At 35.0% G+C, this 10,824-nt stretch overlaps 2 protein-coding genes across 3 annotated transcripts; both read left to right on the top strand.

Moving 5' to 3' along the window:
- Window positions 1-3,000: 3,000 nt before the first annotated feature.
- Window positions 3,001-6,302, top strand: LOC120149248 (zinc finger BED domain-containing protein DAYSLEEPER-like). 2 transcript variants are annotated; one of them, XM_039162101.1, is made up of 2 exons: window positions 3,001-3,245; window positions 3,924-6,302. In XM_039162101.1, exon 2 carries the CDS (start codon window positions 4,345-4,347, stop codon window positions 5,698-5,700), a length of 1,356 nt encoding a protein of 451 aa, XP_039018032.1. In that variant the 5' UTR covers window positions 3,001-3,245; window positions 3,924-4,344; the 3' UTR covers window positions 5,701-6,302. The 2 variants fall into 2 exon arrangements, with proteins under 2 accessions (XP_039018032.1, XP_039018033.1); XM_039162102.1 differs by lacking the exon at window positions 3,001-3,245 and adding an exon at window positions 3,716-3,833.
- A 1,781-nt stretch (window positions 6,303-8,083) lies between these two features.
- On the top strand, window positions 8,084-8,847 carry LOC120149234. The gene is made up of 2 exons (XM_039162092.1): window positions 8,084-8,331; window positions 8,415-8,847. The coding sequence occupies exons 1-2, from the start codon at window positions 8,084-8,086 to the stop codon at window positions 8,845-8,847; spliced, it is 681 nt and encodes a 226-aa protein (XP_039018023.1).
- Window positions 8,848-10,824: the final 1,977 nt, after the last annotated feature.

The raw sequence follows: 10,824 nt of genomic DNA, 5'->3' as shown, positions 1-10,824 counted from the left end.
AATACAACTGGAAATTACCTTAGTTTGACTCAATTACCTGTGTCCCTAGCAGAGTCACCAAGCTGTCGCAACCGTCTTTCGGTTGGACCAGGAATTGGGCTTCGACTTGGATTTAATGGGTTAGGAGTCGCCATCGATCATTTACTTTAAACAAAATGGGTTGATCGAATACCTTATTTCTTACAAGATCTGTGTCTTACCGGTGATATGTCGGATTCGGGAGTCGGTTACAGTCAAGGAAGGGTTAGCACCCTTGAATTGCCATTTTGGTACTACGTAATTTACAGTTGTCTTTAATTAAGAAAGTTGTAGATTTAAACTAAAGGGTAAAATATCGATCCACAATTACTTACCTCTGATAAATTTGAATGAAGACCCTTAAGAAGAAAACGTTAGATTTAGAGTGATGAAAATAAATAAAATAAAAACGACTACAAAACTAATGATACAAATTAGAAGGGACAATAAAATAAACTAATGATAAATAGGATAAATAAAGGAAAAGAAATAAAGGGAAAAATATATACTAAATAAATATATATATATATATACACGTGAATAGTAATAAAGAAAAAAGCAAACATAAAAACAAAGGAATGAAAATTATATAGAAACAAAGAAATAAAAATAAAACATATATCAAATAAACAAAAAACAAAGGAAAAAAAGTAAACACAATAAAAAATAAATAAAGTAAATGAAACAAATAGAAAGAATATACATATAATAATAATAATAATAATAATAATATATATATATATATATGTATATACGTTAAAAATAATAATAGAAATAATAATAGCTATAAATATATATATATATAATAAAATAAGAATGACGTATATAAAATATATATATATATAAGGGAATAAAAAATTTAATAATAATGAAAATATAATATATAATAATGTAGGGATTAAATTAGAACAGAAGCAAAATTAAGGAATAAATTTACAAAGAAAATTGAGGATTATATTCGATTTAGGACGAAAATGCGCTTTTAAAACTCATGGGGACCAGAATGGGATTTAACCTAATTTTACGTGAAAACACCCGAATTTATTGTGCAACTGGTCAGGTCAAATGGCTTCACGGGTCGCATATTTAAGCCAATGATTTGGCTTAATTTCTCATTTCTTTTCATTTGAAACCGAGTGCCCCCCTTATAGCTTCATTCTCTCATTTGTTCATCCAAGGATGAACACGCCACCGCCTGGGATTTTAATGAACCCAGAAATCGCCTGTCGTCGCCTCACCACCGCCATTGATCGGCGGCAAAAATATTTTTTTTTCAAAAGCTTTTCCTCTCTTTTCTTAGAAAATCAAATGGTTTTTTTTTTTAAAAAGGCCTCCCAGGGTGTAGATCGAAAAAATATTTCGAAAAAAACACAACCCCTTTTGTCCCTTTTGTCCTTGGCCAAAAGCTCTATTGGGGTTCGATTCTTTTGGGTTTCAATCAGAACAAAATCGTACGCATGCAATGAAGGCCCACCGAAACGAAAGGTAAAAACAAAAATATACCTCTTCTTATTATTCTTCGAAATGCTTTACAAGTGCTCTCAATGCTTCGGTTTTCTCTAGTATGCGTGTTTGTGTGTGATGCTTGCCTCTAGTAATCGTGTAGATTCTCTCAAATTTTTGGGTATTTCGTTTATATAATCCTCCATTACAAAGAGTTCGATTACACTTATTTATAGCCTAACATTTGCTTGTATTTAGAGTCCTATTTACACTAGAGTTCTAATGCTTTTGGTATATCTTGTGGTTTGTTTTTATGGTGGACGAGTCTTCCTTGCACAGGAGGATTCGGGTTGTTGAAGTGTTGCCGTGAAAAACGACTATGGTTGCGTGAAGAACGGCGACTGGCGTGAGGTGTGAGGGCTCCTTTACTGGGCATTACAGCGTTGGGGTAAGACGAGGGAAGAGACAGCTAGGGTTTCATACAAACCCTAATCCATATGGGATGCAAGTGTCAGGCTTCTTTTTTTTTTGCATTTGGGCCTGACACAAATGTAAACAAAATAAATGTGTAAGTGTGTGCACCACATGTAATAAAGCATATAATATAATATAAGTTATAATGTAAATATATTATATAATATCAAAAGACAAAATTTGGTGTCTTCAGATATTATAAATATATGTTTGATTTCAAAAGTATAGAAATTTGTTATGTAAAAAAAGTAAATATATTAAATTTATTATCAAATTATCATTTCTTCATGTTTAAACATTTTTTTTAAATTCCAGTACCTAATCTTTAATCATGAATAATAATAATAATAAAAATAATTATAAAATAGTATTTGTTCACCATCTTTATTAATTATTGACAATGCACCTTTGTTACAAATACAACTACTTGAACCAAATATCTTAAGAGAATAACATATTTCATTAATCATTAAAATTATTTAATAAAATGAATATTTATTTATATAAGAAATTTGGATTTGAGTGGAAGAAATAATATGTGCGTGTTTGTGACTCTTAATGCTACTTGAACACTAGGCTGGAGAAATAATTTTGGTAAAGCCTTCAGCTTGGAGAGGACAAAGCATGGGCCTAAGATCTAATTAACAACATAAATAAAAAGGAGCTGAGTTAATCTCAAATCTAATGTGGGGTGAAACTCATTTCAATGCACGTACTGATCATTATACGAAAATCAACTAAACATGATTAGTTTCAAGAAATAGATCCGAAACAAAATGGGAATCGCTAGAAAATAAAATTAAGAAGGAAAATAGACGTAAATTGTGGGGGAGTTGATAATAAAACACAAATAGCCGTAATTAAAATTAATAATTGGACGTGGATGAATATGAAGAGGGTATAGCCCACGAAAACTACGATAGAACCGCCTTCACAGAATAAATAAAAATTGGACCTTTGAGGGAGTCCAAATCCAATTATGACTTTTTCTCCTCTGCCAAATGCGGCCTAAATTCCGAACGAAAAAGAAAAGCGCCCTAAATTCTGATATTGTTTTAGCCCTAATTTAGGGTTTTGGCTTTTTTCTCTCATCGAACAAAAAGAAAGCTCTGAACTTTCTTTCGCCTCTCTTCCAGCCCAATTAGCCTCCCTCTTCCTCCTCTGCGCTTCCCTCCGTTACCCGATATTCAAAATCTTATATATATATATATATATATATGACTTCTTTCAGTTTCAGGAAAACAAGAATAAGCAAATAATTCTACAATTTTCGTTTCGAATCTGCTTTCCGGGCTTTTCGGTGAAACAAGGTACTTAATATTTGGTCAATATACTGGTTTTTGTTTATTTCAGCGTAATTTTATGTTTCGATGCCTTGTTTCTTAGTTTATATACATGGACTTTACTGGGAATTATAAATTTTTGTTCGAAGCTGTCTATTCTCGGCGTTAATGGGTTTTGCTCAAAATCCTATTTCTTCGTAGTTCTTGTATTGCTTTTCTGATTTTCTGGCTATTTGTTTTTTCCGTCTTTATCTGCATATTTTAATAAGTTCCCCTTCTTCTACACTGATATTTTAGTGTGGCCCTCGTGTTTTAGGTCTTTTAGCTTGTGAGAAGCTGATAGTTATTTCGTTTTATGTTGCAACGGGTTTTCATTTAAGTTTGGGCTCCAGATCTTGATCAATTGATCTTATGGTTTGTTAGTTTGTAAATATGAATCTCTATTGTCTTGTGAGGGATAACCTACTGCCCATAAGATGTAATGGAATGTAGACGTTTAGGGAATTCTCTTTATTCGATAAGTTTAGGCTCTAATGTGAATATCAAAACTTTGGGTGCCTTCAAATCACTTTGTATCATTCTTATCTGGCTACTACATATTGTTGCCTTCATGTGGTCTCCCTGTGTTTTTCCATCTACATTTTTTAACATAATCTAATTATCTAAATGAGAACTTATAATCAGCTGTGCCTTTGATATTTGTAGGACTGTACATTGAGATGGAGACTGCAATTGTTCCTGTTTCCATGCCTGATACACCTATTACTCCTACTGAGAATGGTGAGCCGCTTAGTTCTGAAGTACAGCCGAGTAAACGGAGGAGGAAGAAGTCTATTGTCTGGGATTATTTTACTGTGGAGACTGTTGGAGATGGATGTATCAGGGCCTTCTGTAATCAGTGCAAAAAATCATTTGCTTACATTACTGGTTCAAAGCTAGCTGGAACTAGCCACCTCAAAAGACACATTGCATTGGGTATCTGCCCTTTAAGTCGTCAGAGAAATCAGCAGACACCAGACCCTAAAACTGGTAATGCTGTTGATGAACACGGAAAAGACAACGAACAACTCAGAGAATTGCAAACATCCCTTTTAACCAGGAAAACTGCAACCATGAGATAGCTAAGATGATCATAATGCATGAGTATCCCCTCCACATTGTGGAACACCCTGGTTTTAATGATTTTGTGCGGACTCTTCAACCACAGTTCAATATGGTGAGTTTCAACACTATTCAAGGAGATTGTGTTGGAATGTACTTGAAAGAGAAGCAGAGCCTTCTCAATTTTATCAATGAAATTCCATGTCGGGTCAGTCTTGCATTAGATTTGTGGATTTCAAATCAAACCGTGGGTTATGTTTTTCTAACAGGACAATTCATTGATACTGAGTGGAATTTGCATCGCTGCCTGCTTAATGTGGTCACAGTACCATCCCCTGATTCAGATGGTGCCTTACAGCAAGCTGTTGTTTCTTGTCTGTCTGAATGGCATTTGGAGAATAGGCTATTTACCCTTACTCTTGATCAGTCCTTCTCAAATGAGAACATAAATGAAAGCCTACGAGCTCTGTTTTCTGGCAGGAACCCTTATGTGCTTCATGGTCAGTTATTGATTGGAAATTGCTTTGCTCGCGTTATAAGTCTTCTTGCACAAGAGGCACTATGGTCTGTGTGGGTAACTGTGAATAAAATCCGAGAAAGTGTGAAGTTTGTGAAAACTTCAGATACTCATGAAGAGACATTTTTCCATCTTAAGGAACAACTTAAGGACCCTAGCACAAAAGACATATTCATCGATGATCAAACAAAGTGGAACACAACTTATGACATGTTGGTGGCTGCCTGCGAACTAAAGCAGGTATTTCTGTTCTTGGAGACCTCCTTTCCTGATTATAATATAGCCCCAACATTGGATGATTGGAAGCAAATAGAAATTCTCTGCACGTACTTGAAGCTTTTCTTTGATGCTGTCAGTATTTTAACTGCCCAAACATACCCAACTGCCAGTGCATTCTATCATGAAGTGTCAAAAGTTCAATTAGAGTTGACACATGCCTCAATGAGCAATGATCCATTTATCAGCAACTTGACCAAGCCTTTGAAGGAGAAGTTTGATAGATATTGGAGTGACTGCTTCTTAGTTTTGGCGATTGCTGTGGTAATGGATCCAAGGTTCAAAATGAAACTCGTTGAGTTTAGCTTCTCTAGGATATATGGTGATGATGCTGGAATGTGGATTAGATTGTTGATGATGGGATTCATGAGCTCTACCATGAATATACCATACAAGAAGTTCCTCCACCTGAAACATTTGTGGAAGAACGGAATGAAATCAGTATCCCTGAAGAGAATGGGAGCATCATCCCCAAAATTGAACCTCCTGAAAATGGCTACCTTCAAGAGCGACTATCTGAAGAAGGATACCTCCAAGATGGACCATCTCAAGAAGATACTTGTCATGAAATGCCCCATCAAGAAGTAGCCTCTCAAGAAGTACCTTCTTCGGATCCCCTTATTTGTATTGGAGATGGACTTTCAGATTTTGAGGTCTATATCTCCGAGATCGGTGATAGCCAGCAAACAAGATCTGAATTGGATCAATATCTCGAAGAGTCACTTTTGCCTCGAGAACATGATTTCAATATTCTGAGCTGGTGGAAACTAAACAAGAGAAAGTATCCAATTCTCTGGAGGATGGCTTCTGATATTGTCAATCCCATTTTCTACTGTTAGTTCTGATATTGTTTTTGACTCGGAAAGAAAAAGGATGGATAATTACCACAGTTCATTACATCCAGTGACACTTGAAGCTCTTATTTGCGCAAAGGATTGGCTTCAGTATGGAACATCACAGAGTTCCGAATGAATTGTGAAGATGGAAAAATTCTAGAGTATGGATTTTGTCTTGTGTCATCTTTTACAAGATATGATAGTGGTGATTCTCATCTCAGCATAATTCCTCTACGCCTCATATGTTAGATGCTTTATAGGATTCTTAGTAGCCACTAATGGAATCGACACATTATTCTTAGTTCAGTGAATCAAATCTTCTTTTGATTCATATAAATTACTAGTGTTTCTCGAGCTCCTATTTTTTATGCATTTCTCTCCTTTATACCAGATTTGTTGATGTAAAATCCAACTTGTTTAATTTTTTCTCCTGATAATTGGCAACTCTGTTCTCCTACGAAGCATGGATTTTGTTACAAGACGTTTGAAGAATGATTGTTATGTTGTGCATTTCCAACATTGCAAGCATGTTACACTACTGAATTTCATCTGATCAATAAGGGTGTATGGATTCGATTTGGATGGTAAAATATAGGAATAATATCATAGCTTTAATGACTTAATTTTCATATTCGGGTGATGTTATATGTATATATATGGTTGTTGTAGATTGAATTTATCGATGTACTTATCATGTAATATACAATTTGGTATGATATTAGTCAAGTCAACCATAAAGGCATGCAACATGGGCTTAAGATCTAAATCATAGATCATTTGCTTTAGCCCAATGTTTAAGTTTTGGCTACAGCTTAGTGTTAAATTTAGTGTATGAAATCAACTGCGGTTAATATATGTTTTAAAAAGAGAAATATAAAACATCTAGTTTAATTAAACAACTAAATGTGTGTGTGTGTGTAACTTTTTTTGAAAATGTACAAATACATATATAATATTATATAAATACTTTACTCTGATATTTGATACCGTTTTGTCCCAGATAACATAATTTCGTCATTGAATACTCTCTCTGGATAGTCATTAGGCCTCGTTCTCTTAGGTACACCCTGTGCTAGGGTAGGGAAACCCTATTTTTTTTAGACAGTGGTAAGTTTAAGCCAGCCTTTGATTTTCGATGAATTCATCCACATATCTTGTGGGGTTTCAGATCGCATAAAGCCCTCCACTTTCGAACCTATCACTTTGACTTCTAGGCCATTTTCACCGATTTTCATGTATGCCAGACCACTAAAAACAGCGTTTATGATTCAACTACAATTCATGATCAGCTCAACATTTTCAATCCATAAAAAATTAAATATGCATGTTACGGTCACCCTTTCCCTACCATGTTCATTCTTGATGACAGAAAGTGGGAACAGTCAGCCCACTTCAATCCCTTTTGCCAATTGGTAGCACACTTTTTTGACATTTCCCACACAAATACTGCTTACAGCTCCAAACAACTAATGCTTCTAAATGCTTTTCCAATATAGCATTTACATCTGTTAGAGATCTTAATTCGAATTTTAATTCATATGACCAGATAAGTTAACGATATGGTAGAATTATTTTTTTTAAATAAAAATTATGATCGATTCGTGTTTATATATACATGTGATGATGTTTCATTTTGTAACTGTCTGGTACATTATCAGAATTGGATATATTTTTTGTTTTATTGGAAGATTTTGTTGATAGCAAGCACATGTGGGCATAGTGCAGCCCAAAATAAAAAGACAAAAGTTGATGAAAACATATGATAATATGCCCTAAAGAGAAGTCAAGTGGGAAACCTTACAATGAAAAATACAAGGGAGGGTAAATTCCACAATTTAGCTTCATGATCAACTACCAACCAGTTTTCAGTTACATCACAAAACAGATATGTTCACCCTCCCCTTCACATTTACTTTCTCTTCACCTTTCTTTTATTTACTTACTGGTGTATCTATAAATATTTATCGTAAATGATCAAGTACGTACGATGACTGCAAACACAATAAATACGACTACTAAAAATCATTCAGGTTGCAATTTGAAGATGTACCACTTGTCACATGCAACCAGTTTACACCAATATATAAACCTCCCATTTTGTCAACAAACTACGGTTTACGGTAAGCACCAGCGCAATGGGCTGGTACTCTTGCTTATCAAAAACTGCTCTCGAGCCCTTGCTTGTTTACGAGTATAGCCTTGCCTTTTCTCGAAATGAGCTCGGAAAGGAGGACTTAGCGTGCTTCAACCATGAGTTTCTTCAGAGCATGGGAATTTCAGTTGCCAAGCATAGGCTGGAGATTCTCAAGCTCGCTAGGAAGGAAACCGGAGAAGCCCCCAACAGCCTGGCCAAGCTCATTTTGGCAATTAACAAGACAAGAAAGTCCTTCAACAAATATGTTACCAAGTTCGTTCATCGAGATAATCACGCGATTAAGCCGTTGCCGGCTCCGGTTTGTCATTAAGATCAGTGGAGAGTGGCACTGACGTTGTCACGGAAGGGAAAGAACGAGAAGGAGCTGATGAGGATAGAGCAGCCAGTGGTGAGATCAAGGTAGCGAAATCTGGTCCCTTGGATTACAAAGGACAATACAAGTTATTGATCCCTCCTAGAAGATTGAAATTATCAGGACCCCTTGATAGAAAAATGCAGGAGATGGTGATACTCAATTACAGAAGCCCCATAACTTCTGGTCCTACTGATATTGCAATGGCAGCACAGGAGAGGTTGATGCTCACAAATGGCCGTAGGAGCCCAAAACTATCTGTACCTCTTAGTTTTGTAAGAACTCCAAGCCCAAAGATTTATGGTGATCATTACAACAAGGAAAAAGCAGGTGAGAACTATGATGATCAAACATTGTGGGCAGAACTTTTCCGGGACATGAGACCCACTTGATCATGTCTGAGGAATCTTTCTTACTTTTGTCGGCTAAGTCAAGCCATGCTCATTCAAAAGTTCTCTCCAATCACAGGGATATGCCATATACGACTGGTAACAACTGCTTTTTTATGCGTGTGAATCTGATACAAGATTAGCATTTCCTAGCGCTGGACAGTCTGTATTCTTTCTGGATTCATGTAATCTAAAGTTTCTAAACTAATATATGTGTGTGTATGTGTGTGTGTTTTGTTGTATGTAGGCATCTTTGGGTTGAAAGAAAATAGTAAAGAAAAGTGATTGATCTAAGGCGATAGAAAAGATGGTTTCAATATTGTAAAGATGTTAATTCTCACACCAGAAGCTGCTAGAGAGTAATGTTTCGAGGTGTAGACACTAACTAGCTGCTTCAAAAAGAAGGATACTAGCCATATTAAAAGAATTCAATGATTTTCATCCTCCATTTAAATATTGTCGATTCGGCTAAGTCGAATTCTTTAACAACAGCCAGATACTGTCTTAAATAGTTGCAATGAATATCAGCCTCCCTCATTCAAATTATCTTAAATGTTGCACCCGCAGCATCTAAGGTTCCTTAAAGTTCTTGTCTACAATTACAAAGGAGTTTAACTGTCTGCCTGCTGAGAATTTAAGATGACAGCAACTAATCTCCAAAGGCAACAATTTCTTTACGATAATTATCAATAATTTCGTGTTTGAAACCTAATGATTCAGTGCTTCATGTACACAAACAGCCAAATAAAGAAAAAGTAAAGGTTGACTGCAATTATAATTTATAAGTACTTAATGGACTGCCTATACATCCATCTAATATTTGCAGCTCTGTTATCATGGTACACACAAACTTGCAACATCATTAACAACAATATGCTCGGATATATCAGTTATCAACTAGGCATCAACGTTCTTCTAGATAGATTTTACAAATAGAGCAAGGGTTCGTAAAAATCAGAGCCCCAACGCGCGTGTTGAGTAATAAACAGGCATCCAGGCATAAACTGCATTTATTAGAGTTTGCATACTACTTAGAGTGGAATACCTAGTCTAAGATGTGCCCCAAAAGTATTGAAATCTTCCACAGTAATTAGATGTTTGTGGCAGCCTAAAAGAACCCCGTCCGTAAAGCATTTAGTAAACAGACCATATTCGCTTAGTAACAACGATGGTTGCTACTGAGCCCACACCACAGAGACCAGCAAGAACCAGGAAAGTAAGCTTAAAGCAGTTGTCAACACACCTTTTCGTCCTACTAAGATTCAAACTCCTAAAAATAGGATAAAATTTTGTTAGGATTCAAACTCTTAAAAATAGGATAGAGTTCTACTATTATTTAAACTCCGGATCCACAATCATTATAAATAGTCATTGTAACTCACTATTGTAACACATTCGGAGGAGGATATATGAAATACCAAGCAAAAAATTACAAGCAACTCGTAGCCATTTTTCGAAGCATTTATATTTTGAAAGGTAAAGTTCATACCTTCGCATGTTATTTTTCCTTACCCTTGTTGTGTTTTGATTTCGAAAGAAAACTGAGAGAAGTGTTTTTGGCCGATGAACGGGGGCGTTTTCGAGATCTATTTTTGTAGATCTAGTCCCCGAGGCTTGTGTTTTTGAAAAACTATTCGGATTTTTATAAACGGATCGTGTGGATCCGCGGGTTTTGTCATTTTTTTCTTCGATTGGCTTTTAATTTTGACCCCTAATTCATTTTTTATGTTAATTTAACCCTTATTATTTATATGTATATATGTATATATTTATTTATATTTTATTTATTTATTTATTTAATTTTTTTCATTTTTCTTTGCGTTATTATACTATTTTCTATTATTATATATATATTATATTATTATTTTTTTATCTATGTTTACTTATTTACTATATTTTTTTACTATATTTTCCTAACGTTATATATATATATTCTTACTTTATTTTATATTTCTATGATTACTATATTTTTAGTTAATA

This window comes from Hibiscus syriacus, unplaced genomic scaffold (assembly GCF_006381635.1).
Source record: "Hibiscus syriacus cultivar Baekdansim isolate YM2019G1 unplaced genomic scaffold, ASM638163v2 tig00110998_pilon, whole genome shotgun sequence".
NCBI classification, from domain to species: Eukaryota; Viridiplantae; Streptophyta; class Magnoliopsida; order Malvales; family Malvaceae; genus Hibiscus; species Hibiscus syriacus.
Note: the sequence above shows the minus strand (reverse complement) of the source record. Positions and strands in the feature narration are given on the sequence as shown.

Bases quoted from the DNA above. Each gene is read 5' to 3' on its own strand.
- LOC120149248 (XM_039162101.1), top strand. From the start codon at position 4,345: ATGATCATAATGCATGAGTATCCCCTCCACATTGTGGAACACCCTGGT.
- LOC120149234 (XM_039162092.1), top strand. From the start codon at position 8,084: ATGGGCTGGTACTCTTGCTTATCAAAAACTGCTCTCGAGCCCTTGCTT. The intron at 8,332-8,414 runs GTCCTTCAACAA...TTTGTCATTAAG, and splicing joins GCAATTAACAAGACAAGAAA to ATCAGTGGAGAGTGGCACTG.